The sequence below is a fragment of the Euleptes europaea genome, chromosome 15 (genome assembly GCF_029931775.1).
Source record: "Euleptes europaea isolate rEulEur1 chromosome 15, rEulEur1.hap1, whole genome shotgun sequence".
Lineage (NCBI taxonomy): Eukaryota > Metazoa > Chordata > Lepidosauria > Squamata > Sphaerodactylidae > Euleptes > Euleptes europaea.
Window position 1 is genome coordinate 39,319,438 of NC_079326.1, and position 21,365 is coordinate 39,340,802.

Genomic DNA, 21,365 nt, shown 5'->3' on the forward strand with positions numbered 1-21,365 from the left:
GCGAGCGAAAGAGGGAGAAAGCTAGCGGGGAGGGGAAACCGCCCCGCTAATATCCGTAACGCCATCAGCGATGCAATTTGGGTTGAATGTTCATTTTTTTTTATTGGTGTTCTCCCTTTGCCAAAATGCGCGCTGGATTACAGAGATCGGGTTCGGCGCGCGCCCTCGACGGATCTAGGTGTAGCCGGGGAAGGGGAGGGGGGAGAAGAAGTTCAGCTCAGGCCAGAGCTGGGAGGAAAGGGGGGGATGTGGGGGGGGCTTAAAAAAAGAAAAAGAAGACTATTCCCCCCAGGCTGTTGAAACCCGGCAAAGGCGCCGCGCGTCGCTATTAGTGTTAAATATATGGCTAATTATGCGTATGAAAATTAAACATCAGTGTTATGCTAATGGGGCCGCCTTCAGCTGGGGATCAGAGCACTTGAGACTAGCATTTAATCAAATGAATCAGTAACTAATACAGCTGCACGTGTGAACTTTGCAGCAAGATCATTCCCCTCCCCCGCCGTCCGGCTTCTTAGTCGCTCTCTTGGTCTCTCTCTCTCTCCTACACACACACACAGGGGCTAAATGATGAGAGGGAATCATTAGCCGGCGCTTCCTAATTATTAGACGCCAAAAGTCACTCTGGCTTCCGCCCAGACGGTCTTGCCCGGCAGCAGGCTCTGAAACCTCTTCTTCCCCCCCCCCCTTGGGCACCCGCCAGGCTTCGAACTGGGCAGCCCCCGGGGGAAGGGTGCTCCGGCAGGCGGGGTCAGGTCGAGAGGTCGCTTCGGAGCCCCGGGGGTGTGGGTCTGTGGCTTGGTGGGGATAGGAAACGCAGGGCCTTGTCGGTCCCCCCACCCCAGGAATGCCTGTGAGCGTGGGATCCTATGCAGAGATCCTCCAGTCGAAGTGTTGGACTGGTTCCGGGAAGGGGGCGCCCTCGGTTGACTGGCAAAGGCTGCTGAAGCCCTCCCGGCCCTTGGGTTTCCTCCCTGCGTAGGAGCAGGCCAGCTTTCAACTTACACCCAGCTCTTGCCTAAGGACTGTGTGGGAACTGCGCTCCTTCTCAGCTGTGCTGCACCCACTGAATGCGAAAGATTTGTCTTCTAGGGCTGAACCCTCCAGAATTCTCCATTTTCCTAGGGGAGAGTTCTTTCTTCACCTACTGACAGTCGTTGAATGGGTATGGTGGAAATGCACCCAAAAGGGGAAACAGGTCTAGACTAGATTCTTTTCCGTCATGGGCCTCCCGAGACCAACTTGGCCCTGGGCAGCTAAGAATCCATTTACTCTCTGTCCCCTCTGATGAAGAGTTCTGTGTAACACCCACAGTTGGCCAAACGGAAGGCAAGGAAACAAAAAGTCTTCTACCTATCAGGTCTCCCTCCCCCTCCAAAATAGGCAGACCTGTACAGCCGCCAAACGTGGCCAAAGGCTTGAAAGCCCAAATCCCCACTCGAAACCCAAGAGGCCCACGCCTTGGTCCACTAGTGGGACGAAGGGTCGTCCTTTGAGTTACGGTAAGCTTCAAGACGCCGTTCCTACTGCAGGGCTGGTAGGGTGCCACCAACAGCCTTTGTTTCAAAACACCGTGCCCCTTGGCACTTGGCAAAAAAAAACCCAAACAAAAAAAAACCAAAACACGCAACCCAACAGCAAATGCTCCACGGAGCATGCCCACTCCAAATGCGTGCGCCTCCGAACACGCACCGCTGGCTAGGACGACCCACCGCCAAGTTGGTCCTGCCTGGTTTCCTTCAGGTACAGTGGGGAGGGGGAGGGGAGGGGAGGGGGGGCTTTTTTTGGGGGGGGCAAATTCCTGCTTAGATTCCCCTCAGTCCCCCCCCCCCCAAAACCAGGGCCTAATCCTGCTGCGAGACCGAGCCCTCGGTGCGCAGGGCTGCCAGAGATCCTCCCCTCCCGGCGGGAGAGATCTGGAGGCTCCCTCCGAGAAGGAAGGCGCCAGCCAAGGAGACAGACAGATCCCCTCCTCCTTTTCTCTTCGCCTCCCGGGGGTTGCTAGCCACCGGGGACCGCTTGGGTAGGGGGAGTCCCGGAGACCCCCCCCCTCCGCTCCGGGCCAGATCTCCCGGGTTGGGGGCCGGGATCGTGACCCTTCCTCCCCCCTCCCCCGGGGCCGGCGGCCCTGGGCGGGGGGGGAGGCTCCGGAGGGTCCCCGGGTCCGCTTCCCGGCGCCGGCCCAGCCGTCGGCGCCTTCCCCGCGCGCTCCGGGTCCGGCGGGCGAGCCCCCGAAAAAGCGCCGTCCGGCCAATCGCGAGCGATTCTGCCAGGCGGCGGGCCAATCAGCTCGCCGGGCTCATGCATATGCATCGCTTTTGGCGGAGTCAAAGCTTTTAGGCGAGTTGGTGCGCGGCTCCGGCATCCTGCGTAGACTTTTTTCCCCGAAGGGACCGACGCCGTTTTCTTATGAATGGGGAGTGAAAAGCCCCGGGCCTCTTAAAGCGGGGGCCGGGAGAGGGAGACGCCCCCCCCAGCACCCACCCACCCACCCCCAAGGCAGGCGGAAGGAAGAGCCCGCCGGAGAGCCCCGCCAGCCAGCCAGCCAGCCAGCCAGGGAGCGCCGCGCCAGCCAGCCCCGGGCAGCGGCGAGCAATGACCATGACCACCATGCCAGAGAGCCTGAGCAGCCCCGTCTCGGGCAAGGCCGTCTTCATGGAGTTCGGGCCGCCCGGGCAGCAGATGCCCCCCTCGCCCATGGCCCACGGCCACTACTCCATGCACTGTTTGCACTCGGCCGGCCACTCGCAGCCCGACGCCGCCGCCGCCTCCTACAGCTCGGCGTCCTCCTTCTCCAGGCCGCTGGGCTACCCCTATGTCAGCTCGGTCGGCGGCCACTCGGGCCACCCCTACATGAGCTCGGTGCAGTCCTACCCCAACAGCACCAGCCTGGCCCAGACCCGGTTGGAGGAGACAGGTACGTGCCGGTGGCCCGCAGGGGGAGGGGAGCTGGGGGGGAGGGGAAGAGGGGGGAGGGGAAGCCCCGGACCGCAGCAGCAAAACTGATAGGATCCAGGATTATTATCCCCCCCCCCAAATTAAGCACTCTCCTCTCTCCACCACCACCCCAAAAATAGTGGGGGAAAATCAGGCCTTTCAGGAGAAGCCTCCGCGATCTCTGGAGTTTGCACACAAAGCCACCCCGCGCCCGGCTGGCGAAACCCAGAACGAAATTCCTCCCTTCTCTCTCTCTCTCTCTCTCTTCCCCCCCCCCCCCGATGTGCGCCTATTAGGCTCGGCAATTATTTATTGCGTAGCGCTATAAACAATGTATGCAATTAAGGGCAATTAAACCTAAAGTGCCGCCGCCTGTAAAAATAGCAAACTTTCTCTTTCCCCCCTCCCCACCCCCCTCCGCCGGCGAAGGAGCTCCGGGACCGCCGGCTTTCCCCTCGCAGGCTCTCCACAGCCCAGCCTCGGGACTGGTTGCAGAGAGCCGGCGAGGCAGGCAGGCAGGGAGCTGCTGCGAGTCCCTGGATTTGGGAGGGAGGCGAAGGGTTGCTGCGCTCTCAAGCCTGGGCACTAACCGCCGCCCCCCCGGGCGGGCTTTGTCGCTTCCTTCCAGGGCCCGAGTCGGAGAAAAGCACGGTGGTGGAAGGCGGCGAGGTGCGCTTCAACGGCAAGGGCAAGAAGATCCGCAAGCCCCGGACCATCTACTCCAGCCTGCAGCTGCAAGCGTTGAACCGGCGCTTCCAGCAGACGCAGTACCTGGCCTTGCCCGAGAGAGCCGAGCTGGCCGCCTCCTTGGGGCTGACCCAGACCCAGGTAGGCAGCCTTCAGCCCGCAAGGCCGGGAAGGGGCCGGATAGAGGGTGGGGGGTTGGAGGCCGCGCGCGCCGGGGGCCCTGGAACAAAAGGTGGCCCCCAGAGAGGGTAGCGGGACCGGCTTCCTCTTCGGCCATTGATGCACGGGAGCTTTTGCCTTGGATTTGGTGCTTTCCAGATGCGCATTTTCCCCATCCGACTTCTCAAAACTCTACATGGGGGCTTACTTTTGAGTTTTGAGAATTTGGATGGGGGAAATGTGCATCTACAGAGCAAGAAATCCCAGGCCAAACCTCCCATGCATAAATGGCCTTCTCCTTCTACCGTTTCCCCGAGCTGGGCTCTCAACAATCCCACGTTTCGGCCTTCCTAGATTTTTCAAAGCTCCTCCTAAAAATCTCATTCCCGTCTCTTGAGTTGCCTTCTGCCAAGAGTTTCTGGATGAAATGGGTATTCAACGCTTCAAAAACGGCTTCACCACTAAACTGGAGGAATAAGTTTAGTGTAACGTTTTGAGAGGTTTTGCAAAACCCTTAGGATGCTTGGTGCGGCGACAGCCGACGTCAGTTCCACCCCTTGCCGTTTCCATAGGCCGGTTTTAAACCGGGTGTGTGTGTGTGTGTCCCCAGAGTCCCCCGAGTTTGCCCGCCACGTTTCCCTGCCGTGTTTACTCGGAAGGAGGCCCCTCTGAGGCCAGTGGGACTAAACTCCCAAGCAAGAGGAGCCGTGTTGTGGGCTGGGTGGGTGGTTGACCATCTCCTCCGTTGGTTTTGAGTTTACACTTCCCAGGTCGCGGAGGAGGGAATCGCCAAGAACTGGTTGGGTTGGCGGCCCAGAGAATTTTCTTCCTTTCCCCTTAATAACGTACAAATATATACCTAAACGCACAAAACAACAACCTCTCGCCTGGATGAAAGGACAGTAATATCAGCAGATGTTTGGATCCCCTCGAAAGGCGAGCGTTGGCTGGTTTGAAAGGGGCGCCTTTCACCCGGGCTTGGAGCTGTCCTCCTGGGTCTGTTCTGAAAACGGGGAGCGGGGAAGGCTCCGGGCGAACGGACCGCCGCGGTCCCAGATCCGGATTGACTTCCAGGGCGGTCCAAACCCGTTCTGGAAGAGGCCGCGCTCCAGAGCTGCGCTTGGCAAGGAGCGAGAGGCCTTCCTGCGAATGAGGCCTTTGGAGACGCCAAGGCTCCCTTGGGGGAGCCCTGTGGGATGGATTCCGGATCCACTCCCGCGTCCTTGGGGAATCCAAGCACCTGGCGATGCGGAAAGATGGCCCTGTGCTGTGGGGAAAAGAAGGGGCAGACAGCTCCCCCCCCCCAAAAAAAAGAGAAGGTCGCAGCCCGTAGTTTCCCAGGGATTTAGCCACCCTCCTGTCTCAGCCGAGCGTCCCTTATTGGGGTCACAGCTGTCCGGCGCGTTGGGGTCGGGACCCTGTTTCTGGGGGGCGGAGGCTGAGGCGCAGCTGGCGGCCTTTGGGCTCACCCTCCGGCTCGGGGGTCTCCCCCTCTGTGGCCCTTCATGCCTGGGAGGTTTTTCCTTCGATTGCCGCTCTCTAGGCGCGCATGGCTCGCAATTCTGCCCGGGGGCTGATCGCTGCGTTTGGTGGGCCTCGGAAGAGGGGCGAGTCCGAGGGCAACCGTGCCGTGCGTAAAGGGCCCGTGTCTCCCTTCCCGGCAGGTCAAGATCTGGTTCCAGAACAAGCGCTCCAAGTTCAAGAAGCTGATGAAGCAAGGCGGCGCGGCGCTGGAGAGCGGCGCCCTGGCCAACGGGCGCTCCCTCTCGGCCGCCTCTCCGCCGGGGCCGCCGGTCTGGAACACCAACTCGGCGTCGGCCAAGAGCTCGACGGGGGCCCCGGGCTCCTACATCCCCAGCTACACGTCGTGGTACCCCTCGGCCCACCAGGAGACTCTGCAGCAGCCCCAGCTGATGTGACCGGCCGCTGGCCGGGGACGCGTCCTGCCCGCCCTGCCTTCCCCTCCGCTTTTGTCCCTTTCCTTTCTTTCCAAAAAGCCACCCGCCCTCCTGGCCCCGGCCGGCCGGCAGCGCCGTCGGGGCCCGCGGCGGCCCAGAAGGACGCGCAAAGCGCCCGGCTGAACCCGGCGGCTGCTCGGCGGGGCGAGGCGGCGCCCGGGGCCGGGAGCTTGGGCCCCACAAGCACAGATGCCAAGCGGGGCTGGTTCCCACTGCGGACAGCTGACGGAGCGGCCCCTCGACCAGCCGGACGACAGCCTGCCGGCAGCGGGAGCTGAGCTGAGCCGACCCTCGGCTGGGCCGGACAATCGGAAAACAAAAACCACGACACGCACACACACACACACACACAGAATTGTTTGTATGGGAAAGACAACCGGTGTCTTCTGTCCTGTCCGTCCGTCCGTCTCTCCTGTCTTGTCCGATGAGATGTAGGTCTCCCCCACCCCCCCCGCACCCCACGGCCTCGAAAAGAGAAACCCCTTCGCCTTTTGGCTTCTCCCCTGTTTTGGGTTTTTCTATACTTTGTGTCTTCAGTGTTTCTTGTGGTCCTTGGTGTATATTATTTCTTTTATGTCGACGGGAAAAGGAGGATCTTTTTTGTTCCTTTTAACTTATTATTATTTATTGACAATCTACCACTATGAGTGCTATTTTTTTGTTTTTTTAAAGAATAAACCTAGGGGCAGATTTGGAGAATTTAACTCTGTTTGATTGGGTTTGGAGAGTTTCACGCCGTTTTTTTCCCCTGCTGTTGGTTTCGAGCCAAGAGCGCTCCGTCCGAGGAGAGGATCCGATTGCGCCCCCACGTTTCTAACCGCGGCGCACGTTGGAAGAGTTTGAACCGACTGCGGTTCTTGCACGACCTGGGTGCGGATATCGAGGCTCCTCCCGCTCTCTCCCACGCAGCCAGTATTTTGGGAGCTGGGGAGGGAGAGAAGGAAGACGTGGTTTACTCTAGAGGAGAGGTGGGCCAAGCTGTGGAGCGCCTTGCTTTGAGAGACGCGCCCATGCCTGAGCGTGGATTCGCGGTCCCTACCCGGAGCCAGCGGAATCCGATAGCGGGGAAGAAGAGATAGCGCCGATCCGGCTTCAATTCAGCTTTAAAACCCAATTTCTGGAGCCTCCCCCCCCCCTTCAAAGAATTGCCAATGTGAAACCTGCCAGCACAGATTCTCACGTGCGGGCTCTGATCACTGTACATAATTTCTTAATGAATAATATTGTTCTGTAAACATGTTGCACAATTTTTTAGCGTTTTAAAAGGATGGGGTGGGGGGAAACGGTGTAGGGTTTCCTTCTCTCCCCCTCCCCCAATTTCTTTTAATATTTTTTTTCGATGTGGCCGTAATACATGACGCTTTGTGGAAACTGAGATTTTATTTGTGACAATTTTTTTTAAAAAAACCCTCGGAAATGTGATAATCTGGAGAGACCCGCTGTTGTTTTAGTGTTCTCTATGTCAAAGTTTAGTTTTATATTGAGAATGTTAACTTATTCCTTTGTATCCTGGAAAAGAAAGAATCCAATGACGCCCCTCTTCCCCACCCAATGCCCTGCCGCTCCCTCAAATATTTGTACATACGTTATAAAAAGTTTCTTTTGAGACAGTAAAATTATGGTTTGGAAAAAAAAAACACAAGACCGTCTGCGCGTGTAGTAATTCCTGCCAGGGCCGAAGGGAGCTGGGCTTTGGGGTGACCGTCTTTCCACCTCTAGCCACGCTGGAGATGCTCTGAGCCTGGCTTGCCCAGGAAAGGGCGGCCTGTAAGTCTAATAAATCAGATCAGATCTGTTGCAAACGTGGATCCGTGGCCAGAGAAGTGAGGTGTGAGCTTGGGGCGGTGGGGTGGAGGGGAGAGAAGCAACCGGGAATGTTAAGGATAGGGCAAGGAACAGCTCCATATCGAACGCTTGGCCTTTCAAACCGAAGCCATTTGTGCCTGGGAGGTTTTGCCTTGGATTTGCCGCTCAATAGATGCACATTTCTATTATCTGAATTCTCAAAACTCAACAACAAGCCCCCATGCAGAGTTTTGAGATTTCGGACGGGGGAAACGTGCATCAAGAGGACGGCAAATCCAAGGCAAAACGTCCCCATGCATAAATGGCCCGAGTTGCGCCTAGGATCCGGTTCTGATCCATTCGGGATCCTCCACAGAGGCCGGATTGCAAACAAACCCAACAAACGAGGGATGCGCGGGTTCTTTTCTGCCGCGGGGGTTCTCGGTGGAGCCGGGACCTCCTGAATGCCGAGGCCGGCCTCGATCGTTCCTGGATCGGCCCAAGGGGGACGCAGGAAGTTAAAAACCGTGATAATGGACCGGTCCCGATGGCTCTCTTTCAAGGGCGAGCGCCAAACCCCGAAGCGGCGGCCAAGGGCAGGAGGCGTTTTGCCGGCTCTCTGGACTCGAAGCGGAGAGAGAGTGTGGGTGTGTGTCTCGGTGTGTGATGTGTGCGCAAGCCCTTATCCGTCCTCCCCGTTCCCTCTCTCCGGACAAGCGAGCCGAAAGGCCCACGGCTGCCGCTTCTCGCTCCCTCCGCACGCCTGAAAAAGCGACGCCTGGTTCAAAGTCCGCGCCGGGCTCGCCTGGAAGCCTTGGAGGGAGGGGGGCTTCTCGGCCTGCCCTGCTCCTCCAACGAAATCTGGGTTGAAGGGGCAAAGATGCCCTCGGGAAGGCGAGAGGAAAGGGCTCGCATGGGGGGGGGGGGGAAAGCGGTGACATTTGCCAGGAACCCGGGGGTGTTATCAGGAACCCGGGAGAAGCGAAACGCTTGGAAGGACGCAGGATATTTGGGAGGATATTTTCGCACCTCTCCGCTCTGAGCCCAGCCGCAGTTGCCTCCTTTCCCCACCCCTCAAGATAGACAGACAATCTCTTTTTTTTTGCGGGGAATCGTCAAACTGTTGGGAACGCGCCATCCGCACCTTCCCTCTCCCCGCGATTCTCGGCTCTGTTCTCAGGTCAATTGCACAAACGCGCCTAGGAAGGAGCCGCGTCGTTTGCCGGCGCTGCTGCCTCGATTCGCCCGGCTCTGCTCCGGGGAACGGGGCTGCAGGCGGCTAAAAGCCGAGAAAGAGCGGCGGGTCTCTGGCCCGGCCTAAGTTCTTGTGGCTCAGAGCAGACAGATTAGGTGGTGGGGGCTTTTTTTTTTTTTTGGTCTTTGTTTTGCGCACCAAGTTCAGCAGGCAAGAGAAAATAGGAAGGAAGGAAGGAAGGAAGGAAGGAAGGAAGGAAGGAAGGAAGGAAGGAAGGAAGGATCTTCCCCTCTCTATATGCACATTTTCCCTATCCAAATTCTCAAAACCCTGCTTGGGGGCTTATTGTTGGATTTTGAGAATTTGGATGGGGAAAATGTGCAAAACCCAAGCGGCAAACCCAAGGAAACAAAACCTCCCATGCATAAATGGAGAGGGGTGGGGGCTTCCTTTCCTCTGTCACTAAAGGGGGGGGGGTTACAAGAGGCTAAAAACAAGAGAGGCAAAAGTTACACCAGACCTAAACAAAAATAAGTGGGGGAGAGAGTGAGGAATCAAGGGTCACAGAAGAAGAAAGAAAGAAAGAAAGAAAGAAAGAAAGAAAGAAAGAAAGAAAGAAAGAAAGAAAGAAAGAAAGAAAGAATCCCAGAACCAGAGAGTTGTCCTGGCAGAATCCTATTTGTATCGCTCTGGGGCAAAGAAGGCCGCTTCTCTTCCCCTCTCTCTCTCCGGCTGTGGGGAGCTCCGCATCCGCTTGCGAGGTTCTGTGCCGGGTGAGTGGGTGGGGAGAGGAATCGGGGGAGGAGGAGGCAGAAGTGGGTGTGTATCTGGGTGGGGTGGGGGGGATGGATTTCCGGGAGGCAGTGCAGGGAGGAAGCGAATGATAAATTGTATCGATTTTTGTTTTGACACGCACCCATTTTTCAATTCTGGGGCGATGAGTGATCAAATGATGCGGCCCTCTGGCTAATGTACATGCCGGAGAGAGATAAGGCACCATGGCGGCGTGGGGAACGGGGCGGCGGCGGGGGGGGTAGATACTGGAGCCGCAGAGAGAAGCGAGCCAGGCCGTGGGAGAATCCGAGCCTCCGGATTCCCCGGGGGAGGAAAGAGAGAGCTGGTCCAAAGGGGATTTTTTTAAAAAATAAAGAAAAATAACATCTCTTTGAGTGGTTTCCTGTATTCCACGAAGTCTAAATTTGGAGATGCGGAACCAGAAACGCCGGACGAGTCGGCGTCCTCTCTCGGGGGAGAAAGGCTAGAACCGAATCGCGCATTTTTTTCGGTGTGAACGCAACATCAAGCGCTCCGGGGCCGTCCTTTAGCAAAACCTCCGATGGTCAAGCGAAGCCCCCTCGCTGGAAGGGTTTTAAAAAACGTCTTGGCTTCTCCTAATTCAATCAGGTCTTGCTAACCCTTCCCAAATGGAGAAATTATTAGTTTTCTCGCGACGAAGGCGGGCTTTGAGTTAGCGCCTATTATCCGCCGCGCGTTTGCCCATTTGCTAATCTGCGCGCAGACCTAATTAATTCTGCCTGGTTCCTGACGAGGAGTTCATCAAATATCTGATTCGGAGATGTCGGTAATGAGGATATTAATTAAACTCTGAATAATCCAGAGGGGCTTCTATTGAAACAATACCTCATTACAATGATTAAAAACTGATTTCGGATATTACGCCTTTCCACGATTGCCACGCCGCAAACACAAACCCGACCGGATAAATCTTTCAATGGCGAAATGGCAATTTGGGGGAGAAGTATTTTTTTTTGTCGGGGGAGGGGGAGGCTCCTGCCTCTCATTTCCCAACACTTCTGCAAGAGCTTACACACAGCTTAATGATAATCAAAACGACTCTCTCTCCCTCTCTCTCTCTCTTTCTTCCCCCTGCTAAAAAGACCCCAAAGTGAGCCTACAGCTGCAAAACCCAAGAGGGTCAGCATCATTTCACTGTATTCTCTTCTTGATTACAAGCCGAGCTCGTCAAACACAACATAATTACAGTAATTTCAGGTTTATTTATTCTAATGCAGTTTCCCCATCTCTCTGGTAATTATGAGCAATTTTTTCGCCCAGGGAATCTTTTTGCATTAACAAAAGAGATAACGCACTGAAAGCCAAATTTGCGGTGCATTGAGAATGGGGGAAAGAAGGGAGGAGAGAGAGAGAGAGAAAGAGAGAGAGAAAGAAATAAAATAGGTGCGAGCTTCCCATCTCGCCGCAATTCTCCCCATCCTGGAGCTTTTTGCAAATTGCTTGCAGGTGTATGGAGCCAGGCTGTCAAAAGGAAGGGCCTTCCAAATTAGCAAATGCACAATGTTGAAGTAATGAAGACCGACTTGGCGAAAATTGCCAAACGAGGGGATACCTCTTTAACACGCCCTACCAAAAAAAAATTTTTTCAGCTTAACCCCCCCTTTTGTATTAAAGAACCCCCTCAAAAGCTGGGGATGCGTCCCTCTGACAGCAGACTCCAGCTGCATCTCTGAATTTTTGAAACAGTGAAAAGAGACGAGTCCCGTCCAGATAATATCCATCTGCCTATCCCACCCCAGCCCAAGTTAAATGTGCAGCTTGCCCTCGTTTCTACCACAACCTCTTTAAGGATTTTAAACCCACAGACGCGGTGTCCAAGATCTATATACATGCCATTCATGTACAGAGAGACGCACGCACAAAAATCAGCCAGATCTGCGGGTGGGGCGGGGGCGCTGGGGGGGGGGGCTCCGACTCCCTTAATTTTTACCAGACAAAGATCTTTAGATCAGTCCAAGTGATCAAAGCGAAGGTAATCGATATCTAAAGGGGCTTCCTGGTTCTAGGCTCTCCAACTTCCCAGCTTCACATCCTGTCTCTCCCCCCCCCCCGATTAAAAACAGGTAGGAAAAAGGAGGGGGGGTCACGTTTAATCTCCCAGGTCGGCGGCACCAGCTTGCGCTCTGGTCCAAGCTCTCTCTTTCTAGAAAGAAGGAAGAGACCGGCTGCCTCTATGGGGCTGGTACCAAGATGAGGCTGAAAAACAGCCCTCCAACAACAAAGCCGCGTTGGGTAAGTCTCTGTGCGCCACCACAAATAGTTTCATCGAAGACAAGCACAGGCGCACCCCCCCAATAAATCCTCAGGGATCGACCATCGGTCCCCCCCTCCTCTCCCGCGCACACACAACACAAACCCCACAACGCAACACAGCCGCACTTTTCAGAATCCTGACTCCAGCGACCAGAGGTTTGGATGGAAGCAGATGGAAGCTCCTGGCTAGTCAACTGCTCCGCCTTCCTTCTTTCCCCGATCCGGAAAGTTTATCGACGCCAGGAATCCATCGGACGAAAAAGAAAATACCCCCCCCCAAAAAAAACCCCCACAAAGCATCCCCCAAAACTAGACACTAAAAAACGCGTCTCCCCTCCACCTTACCTTCGGTTTCCAATTTCCTCGCCATCTGGACCTTTTCCTTGTGCCTTATGGGCCGGTTGGAAGGCGACATTTTGCCAGGGGAAAGTTGTGGGGAAGATCGGGGAGGAAGGACAGAGGGCGAGCGAGCCGGGGGGGAGAAAGAGCCAAGCCGCAGGAATAAATATCCAGCGAGCACCCAAAAATGTGGCCGGCCATCCCCGGGAGGCGAACCGGTGCCTCGGAGCGCGGGGAGGAATTTCGCAGCCGGCGCTCGCAGAATATCACTGAATTTTTCCGCTATATAGCCTCTGTCTTTATAGCTGATGGGGGAAAAAATTGCAGATTATTAGCATAAATGTTTACTCTTCATTACGCTGATGACATTGTGCACTCGAGATCTTGGTAATCTTTGGGAAAATTATGAGTAATTTTTAAAAATTTTAAAGCAGCGGCAGTTACGGTGCAATTCAGGGTAATTCTGCGTAGGCTCGGAACGGATATAATTATCGAGGAGTCAAGATGTTATGCTAAAAACTATGCATTGATATTCCCATTTATTATGTACATACAACTTTGACAATGTTGATGCTTGAAATAGCAGGAAATTGTCTTGCGCAAAAATTATAGTCCATATTAGGACATGTGAAATTGCGAAGAATTATAGAGTAATTGCAGGCTTTCAGATGGGAGAGCCAGAATGCTCAAACTAGTGCAAATGTGGATAAAATTACAGATCAGAGCAAAAATTAGGGGAAAAAGGGGGTCTGGGATTTTTCAAGTTGGCTATAGGATTCCGGAAGTGTTCTAACGCCACATGATTGCTGTAGCTTTAGGGAAGAGATTTCGTGCCTCAAATAGCTCTTTGGCCAGAGCGGCTTTAATTGAATTTCTTGGGTGTTCTCTCTCTCTCTTTCTCTTTCTCTCTCTCTCTCCCCCCCCCTCCCGTCTTCTTCTTCTGTTAATAGGGCCAAATGAGCAAATGGCCTGCCCGGTGGCAAATTTTCGCCGGGCCTCCCCTCCTAGCGCCTTCGCCTCCCACCCAAATATCCCAGAAAAAGAATACTCCCTTTGCTGCAATTCCAGGGCGAGCCCCCCCCCCCCATTTCTGGAAAAATGGAAACGTGATGGGGGGGGGGGAAATCGAGTGACACCACATGGCCCTCAACCTTTATCTCTTGCACCCCATTTCCCCCCCCCCCCCCATTTCTGCAGGGGTTATGCAAGGAAGCAGGGGCGGAGGCCTGCTCTGTAGGTCGGGTTGATCCCCGGGGGCAGGCGATTTGCCCGTTTCCCCAAGAGGGTGAGATCGGCCCAGCCCTCAGGAAAACGGGGTACGCTTGAAGGGAGGGGTGGGGATTGAGGACGCGCCCCGGCAGACAGCCACCAGCCTGCTCTCTCTCGAATGACTCAGGGATCGCGTCGCTTTCCCCAGCGCAGCGGAACCCACAACGACCCCCCCTCAGCTCTCGCCTATCCCTGCCCACTCCCCCTCCTCTTTATTCGGCGAGGAGCTTCAAAAAATGCGGTAGACTTCTCTTGGGCATGTGAGGTTCCCCCCCACCTCCCCATCCTCGGCGAAATGATGTAAAGACAGCATGACGAAGGCAGCCAGAGGGATGAAGCCTGAGAGGGGGTCTCGCCTGCCGGATTCCATCGCTTACAATAAAAGGGGGAGAGTCCAGTAGCACCTTAAAGACTAACAAAAATATTTTCTGGTAGGGTATGAGCTTTCGTGAGCCACAGTCCACTTCTTCAGATATTTCTTCAGTATCTGAAGAAGTGAGCTGTGGCTCACGAAAGCTCATACCCTACCAGAAAATATTGTTGTTAGTCTTTAAGGTGCTCCTGGACTCTTGCCCTTTTCTACTACTGCAGACAGACTAACACGGCTACCCACTGTGAATAAAAGGGGGGTGGGAGAAGACGTGGACCAGGGAGGGGGTCTCCATTCCGTCCCTTCCACGGTCTTGTGCCTGTTTGGAGGCAGAGGAGAACCAGAGGAACAATGCGGGGGGGGGGGTGCTGGCTAGGGCCGTCAAGGAAAGGCAGGCAAAGCCCCAGTAGCTCTCTCCCCCCCCCCGCGCCTCCCCCGGCGTGTCAGCCCAGAGGAGAGCGCTCTTGATGTCCAAATGTCTATATCTATCGAGCTATAATTTCCAGCCAACGCCGCTCGGCCTCCTCTTCCAGCTGCGAGCGTCGACTCCTCGCCGTCTCCTCCGCCGCTCCCAGTGGGGCAGCAGAAAGGGGGGGGGTTCTCGTTAGCAGCCCCAGGGAGGGAGGCCGGGCCTGGAAGGCACCGACCGCTGCCAGGAGCGGCCCCGGCGGACATGGAGCCCCCGGCCTAGTTGAAAGGGACACCGGCCGCCTTTCCCGGGTGCCCTCTTCACCCAAGCGCTCAAACCCAACCTTGGCCGCTTTCACACATGCCGAATAACGCACTTTCAATTCACTTTCAATGCACTTTGCAGCTGGATCTTACTGAGGCCATTTATGCAGGGGAGGTTTTGCCTTGGATTTGCTGCTCTCTAGATGCACATCCCCCCCTCGAATTCTCAAAGCTCTGCATGGGGGCTGATTGCTGAGTTTTGAGAATTTGGATGGGAAATGGCAAAATCCACTTGCAAACGATCGTTAAAGTGGATCGAAAGTGTATTATTCAGCCTGTGTGAAAGCGCCCGTTGCTTCCCTGCAGTCCCACCCGAGGCGTGTTTACTCAGCAGTAAACCCCCCTTGGTTCAATGAGGGCTGCCTTCTAGAGTGTGCCTAGGATCGTAGCCCTGCAGCGCCATCCTAAGCAGGGTCACACTCTTCCAAACCCATTGGCTTGCATGGATTTAGAAGGGCATAACGCTGTTTAGGATGGCGCTGTCAGGCTCTGGCTGAACCGGCCACACAAAAACAAGCGCCCAGAGACCAGGAGCAGACCGCGCCTTGATGAAGAGAAACGCGCCGTTCTCAGCCCATTGGGGCTTAGAAAGACGTGAGGCTCCTTAGGATGGCACTGAGAGGAACTTTTTGGGTATCCACACCTACGCACCTACTCGAAGTAAGCCTGCTCGAAGTAGACCCTGAGTTACAAGGATCGCTGTCTTGGCCATCCAGTCCACAGGGTCAGACCGGAGGCCGAAGCGCAATTCGAGGCTGCCCGAGCTGCGAAAACTTAGTCGCCCCAACCAACAGTTCAGTTTAGAAACCCATTCAGACTCTTTAGAGCGGCGTAACCGCTTTCTGGACCACCCGGAGAATAATATTTATTCCTAGGTATTTGTGGAATTTATTCTTCCTAAGGAGGCCGAGGACAGGCTTTTTAAAAAGGGGGAAGACTATATTATATTATATTATATTATATTATATTATATTATATTATATTATATTATATTTATACCCCACCCCTCCTCAACCAAAGTCGGGTTCAGGGTGGCTTACATCAATATAATCACAACCCTATAAAAGTCACTTTACCAACACAACAACACCTATGAATTACTATTAAAATCCAATAAAAATCCACAATTTAGATATTATCAATCCAAGGGCTCAGTAAAATCATGTATAAACCCTCAGTCAAGAGAGACAAGGCTGGTGGGCAAGATGGACCAGTCTATATTATATTATATTATATTATATTATATTATATTATACGGGTCAGGCCGCCTTTGGGCCGCTAGTGCGGGGGGGGGGCAGCTTGGCAGGGGGGCTGCCCTCTCTCCCAGGGCTGGTGGCAAAGGGGCGGAGAGAGCGGCGTGGCGCCTATTGGGGGGACACCCACACATTTTTGGGAGGGAAGGAGGGAAGGAGTGGGAGCGGGTGGGACACCTTCCCAAGAGCCGCGCTTGGGGGTGGGGGTGGGTACGGACTCTCCCGCCGGTTCTCTCCCTTGAGCTTCTGCCCTTCTCCCTCCAGGCCGGCGCTTGCCCTCGTCCTTCCGTCTCCACTCGTCCCTGCTGTGGCCTCCCCTTCCCAAGGCCTCAGCTGCCCGGCTCAGGGGGGAGGGTCGGTCTGCAGGTGCCTGCGCAACGGCTCTGTTGGGAGGGGGGCTTCTGTTTTGGAGAGGTGCTCTCTTGGCGTTGAGCCTCGGCCCGGCTGGCAGCGTCACCAAGATCGCACCGAGGTCCCCCGGGTGGAAGTTTGGGGCGAAAATGCAGGGGAGGTTTTGCCTTGGATTTGCCACTCTCTAAATGCACACTTTCCCCAGCCAAACACAAAAATGAGCCCCCATGCAAAGTTTTGAGAATTCAGATGGGGAAAATGTGCATCTAGAGAGGGGCAAATCCAAGGCGAAGCCTCCCATGCATTTTCACCCTTGTGGTCTTTGCAGAACAAGTGCTATATAAGGTTTCGCATTTGTCCAGCACTTGGGCCTGCTCACAGGGCTCGGGAGGGCGTACTTAACCCGGGCCCTTGGCAGACTCTGCAAGGCTATTACCACAATATATTGTCAAAGGCTTTCACGGTCAGAGTTCATTGGTTCTTGTAGGTTATCTGGGCTGTGTAACCGTGGTCAGGAAAGAAAATACCAAGACCACGGTTACACAGCCCGGATAACCTACAAGAGCTATTACCACAGTTGATGTCATTTCACAATTAAAAATTTTTTTTGGGGGGGGGCTAAGGTTGTATGCGTGCTTGTGTCTGAGTTTGGAATGGGTGGTGGAAGTTTTTGTGTTGCAAATTTTTTGTGGCTCCCAGAGAAACAGATTATAAAGAACAAGGAAGACAAACGTGGCTCATCCCTGCATAGTTTCCCAGGCATATCTTCCCGCCATTGACGCCAAACTCCTTACTTCTGAGTAGAGTTGCTTCTGCTGGGCCAACAGCTAGATTGAAGTGTTTATGAAGGGGACTCTCAAAAGCTTATACCATGAAACACTTGTTGGTCTCTAAGATACTATTGGACTCGAACCCTGAACACAGTGTTCTTATACTGGAGCCTTATACTGAATCAGGAGCCTTATACTGAATCTATCAGACCCTTGGTCCATCCAAGTCAGTATTGTCTACTCAGACCGGCAGCGGCCTTCCAGGGTCTCAGGCAGGGGTCGTTCACATCACCTACTTGCCTGGTTCCTTGAACTGGAGATGCTGGGGATTGAACCTGGGACCTTCTGCATATCAAGCCACTCTACCACTAGCCACAGGACCCAGTTCAGAGAGAACCCTGCTCTTCTATTACAGACCAACAGGGCCACCCTCAGAACAATGTTCACTTTATGATTGGCTAGTTGGTGCCAGAAGTGAGGATTTGAACCTGGACCTGAAATCTTATGCGAGTCTCTCTGGATCCAGTGCAATTTACTTCCGTCTCAATGTAAGAAACATAAGAAAAGCCGTACTGGTCCAGCAGTCTGTTAACACAGTGGCCAACCAGGTGCCTCTAGGAAGCCCACATGCAAGACAAGTGCAGCAGCAGCATCCTGCCTGTGTTCCACAGCACCCAATATAATAGGAATGCTCCTCTGAGATTAGAGAGAATAGGTATGCATCATGACTAGTATCCATTTTGACTAGTAGCCATGGACAGGGAGGTAGCTGTGAATTTCCTGCATTGTGCAAGGCGTTGGACTAGATGACCTGTGCTGTTATGGCTGGCTGGCTGCTGCTGCTGCGGGAAGACCTCTGCCCGGCCTGCCGGCCCCGGCTGGTGCTTTGCAGAGCCCCTCGCGTGATTCCAGCCCCGGCTGCACATTCCCCGCCTGGGGCGCTTTGGGGCGGAGGCCTCTTAATCATCCCGTTGCTTTGGCAGCTCCTTCGCCTCCTCCTTCCTGCCCGGGCCGCTGCTGGAGAACAAGGAGAGCCACACATCACTCCTGCAGCCCCCTCTCGTCCCGGAAGGTCGCCCCCAGCCTGGCCACCAATGTGGGCCTGGAAGGGACCGGCTGCCGCCCTCCTCCCTGGCTGTCCATGCTGACGCTGACAGGAAGCCCTCCGGCCACGGGCGGAAGAACCCCAGCCCCACATCGAGGAAGGGTCCCTCTGGGGGGAATCTTCCCAGCCACAGGACTGGCGTCTCTGGTGCCGGGTGGGAGTAGAGCCCTTCTGGGAGCTCCGGAGAAGAAGGAGGAGAAGGAGAGTTAGTTTTTATATGCCGACTTACTCTACCACTTAAGGAAGAATCAAGCCGGCTTACAATTGCCTTGCCTTCCCCTCCCCACAACAGACACCCTGTGAGGTAGGTGAGGCTGAGAGAGTGTGACTAGCCCAAGGTCACCCAGCTGGCTTCATGTGCAGGAGTGGGGAAACCAACCCAGTTCACCAGATTAGCGTCCACCGCTCGTATGGAGGAGTGGGAAAACCAACCCGGTTCTCCAAGATCAGAGTCTACTATTCCAAACCACTGCTGTTAACCAACACACCACCCTGCTGGGGGCTGCTACTCTCCCACAGGGAAGCCCCCTTGGGAAAGGCCAGGGCAAAACAAACAAACAAACAAACAAACAAGTGAAACTACTATGTCAAGGGGAAGTGCCCAAACCCAGAGTAAGATTTAGGCACCAACCAGGTAAATTACAGTTTAGGAGCTTATAGGATGCCAGGTCTCTCAGTGTGGTGTAGTGGTTAAGAGCGGTGGTTTGGAGCGTTGGACTCTGATCTGAGGTTTGATTCCCCACTCCTCCACACGAAGCCAGCTGGGTGACCTTGGGCAAGTTACAGCTGTGTTAGAGCTCTCTCAGCCTCACCTACCTCACAGGGTGTCTGTTGTGGAGAGGGGAAGGTTGTAAGCCGGTTTGAGTCTCCCTTAAGTGGTAGAGAAAGTCGGCATATAAAAATCAACTCTTCTTCTTCTACAAAAATGGCAACATTACCACTTTGGGGGTAATACTAGGGAGCCTTTTAAATGAAGGGGTTCTGCATGTCTCTGTCCAGTCCTGGCCCAGAGGCCTTCTAGCGTACCCAAAACGGATTCCCCATCCCGTTTGTTGTAGGGGACCCTCTGCCATGCCCTGCCTGGCTTCTTCCCACGAAGTTGCCAGTAGGGCTCCGAGGCGGCGTCCTGCCCAGAGAGAAGCGAAGCCGAAGCGAAGCCAAGGTGTGTGTGTTTGGTTAAAATCCTTTTTTCATAGGAGACAGAACTCGGGAGTGACGTAGACCATTTATGCATGGGAGGTTTTGCCTTGGATTTGCCTCTCTCTCTCTGTGTTAAGTGACGTCAAGTCGCTCCCGACTCATGGCAACCCTGTGAATCAAAGTCCTCCAAAATGTCCTATCTTTGACAGCCTTGCTCAGGTCTTGCAAATTGAGGGCTGCGGCTTCCTTTATTGAGTCCATCCATCTCTTGTTGGGTCTTCCTCGTTTCCTGCTGCCCTCAACTTTTCCTAGCTGTCTTTTCCAGTGACTCTTGTCTTCTCATAACGACCAAAATAGGATAGCCTCAGTTTAGTCATTTTAGCTTCTAGGGTCAGTTCAGGCTTGATTTGATCTATAACCCACTGATTTGTTTTTCTTGGCAGTCCACGGTATCCGTAACACTCTCCTCCAACACCACATTTCAAAGGAATCTATTTTCTTCCTATCAGCTTTCTTCACTGCCCAGCTTTCACACCCATACATAGTAATAGGGAATACTATGGCATGAATTAACTTGATCTTGGTGGCCAGTGACACATCCCTATAGTTCAGAATCTTTTCTAGCTCCTTCATGGCTGCCCTTCCCAGTCTCAATCTCCTTCTGATTTCTCGGCTGCAGCCTCCCTTTTGGTTGATGATGGAGCCAAGGAATAGAAGTGTCTTCCACCATTTCTCTTTCTCTAGATGCACCTTTTCCCCATCTGCATTCTCAAAACTCTGCCTGGGGGCTTATCGTTGAGTTTTGAGAATTTGGATGGGGAAAATGCTGCGCATCCAGACAGGGGCGAATCCAAGGCCAAATCTCCCGTGCATAAATGGCCAGAGAACGCACCGGTGCCCGGCCGGTGTTTTTAATAGGCGCCCCTGAATGAAAGCAGGAAGGGCTTTCGGAGGCCTTAGCGAGGAAGCGGGCAGAAGTACTGGCGCTCCGGGAGGGCGCGAGACAGGCCTCGGGAGGCAGCTCCCGAAGCCAGGCCCTTTCCTTCAATCCCGGGGCTTGAAGCGCCTGGGAGAATCTGGCCGGCGGCCCGGGTTATCTGCGAATGTCACGAGTTAACAACTTGCAGGGGAGCTGCTGCGCGTGCGGCAGCCAGCAGATTAACGAAACACAAAGGTTTTCTTTTCCTTTTTGGCTGCACCTCTGCAGTTTGGCCTCTTGGCTGGCGCGAACAAGAGCCCGGGTCGTCAGATGCGCGGAGCGGGCGTCGAGGCTGCAGTCCGGGCTGCCAAACGGGTACCGCAAGAAACCAGCTCAGCTGTTGGTTTTGAATGGAGGCACAGCGGGGGGGTTTCTTTTCTTGAGGGAGGGGCTCGGTTTCTTTCAGATTTGGAGCGCCTTTCCCTGCGGCAGGCAAGACACTGCCGAGAGGCACCCTCACCTGAACACATGAAGCTGCCTTCTACTGAATCAGACCATCAAGGTCCATTAAAGTCAGTATTGTCTACTTAGACTGGCATCAGCTCTCCAGAGTCTCAGGCAGGGGTCTTTCAGATCACCTACTAGCTGGTCCGTTTAGCTGGAGATGCCGGGGATTGAACCTGGGACTTTCTGCATGCCAAGCAGATGCTCTGCCGCTGAGCCACAGCCCCTCCCCTGAGAAAGGGGTTGGTTTTCCTATGCCAACTTTCTCTACCGCATACAATCCCCTTCCCTTCCCCACCACAGACACCCTGTGAGGTTGGTGGGGGCTGAGAGAGCGTGACTAACCCAAGCTCACCCAGCTGGCTTCATGGGTAGGAGTGGGGGAACCGACCCAGTTCACCAGATCAGCCTCCGCTCAAGTGCAGGAGTGGGGAATCGAACCCGTTTCCCCGGATCAGAGTCCACCCTTCCAATCCACCGCTCTTCACCACTACGCCACGCTGGAGGGGCGCTGCTTCTCTCCCCCAGGTCGGCCAGACCTTTGGCTGCGCCAAGAGGCAAGCTAGACATGGACAGGTCAAGGCCCGCCGCGAAAGACACCCCAGCCAGGCCTCTCTCAGCCTGCCCAAGGCGCCCAATCACCGCCACCACCTTTTTCACTTTGAAGCCGGGAGGAAGCCCCAGTCCTCCCGGCGCACGAGCAGCTGGCCCGCCGGCGGTGGGAAACCTCCCTGGAAGCCGAGGCTTCGTGCGTCCTCAGCGCCTGCGTCCAGCAGGGCCGGCTGGTCACCCGCAACCTGCAGCCGCCGGGACTCGAGCGCGG

General features: G+C 54.9%; 1 protein-coding gene across 1 annotated transcript; it reads left to right on the forward strand.

The window, feature by feature from the left end:
* Positions 1-2,579: 2,579 nt before the first annotated feature.
* Positions 2,580-5,702, forward strand: DLX1 (distal-less homeobox 1). The gene is made up of 3 exons (XM_056861488.1): positions 2,580-2,917; positions 3,566-3,765; positions 5,448-5,702. Exons 1-3 carry the CDS (start codon positions 2,596-2,598, stop codon positions 5,700-5,702), a joined length of 777 nt encoding a protein of 258 aa, XP_056717466.1. The 5' UTR covers positions 2,580-2,595.
* Positions 5,703-21,365: the final 15,663 nt, after the last annotated feature.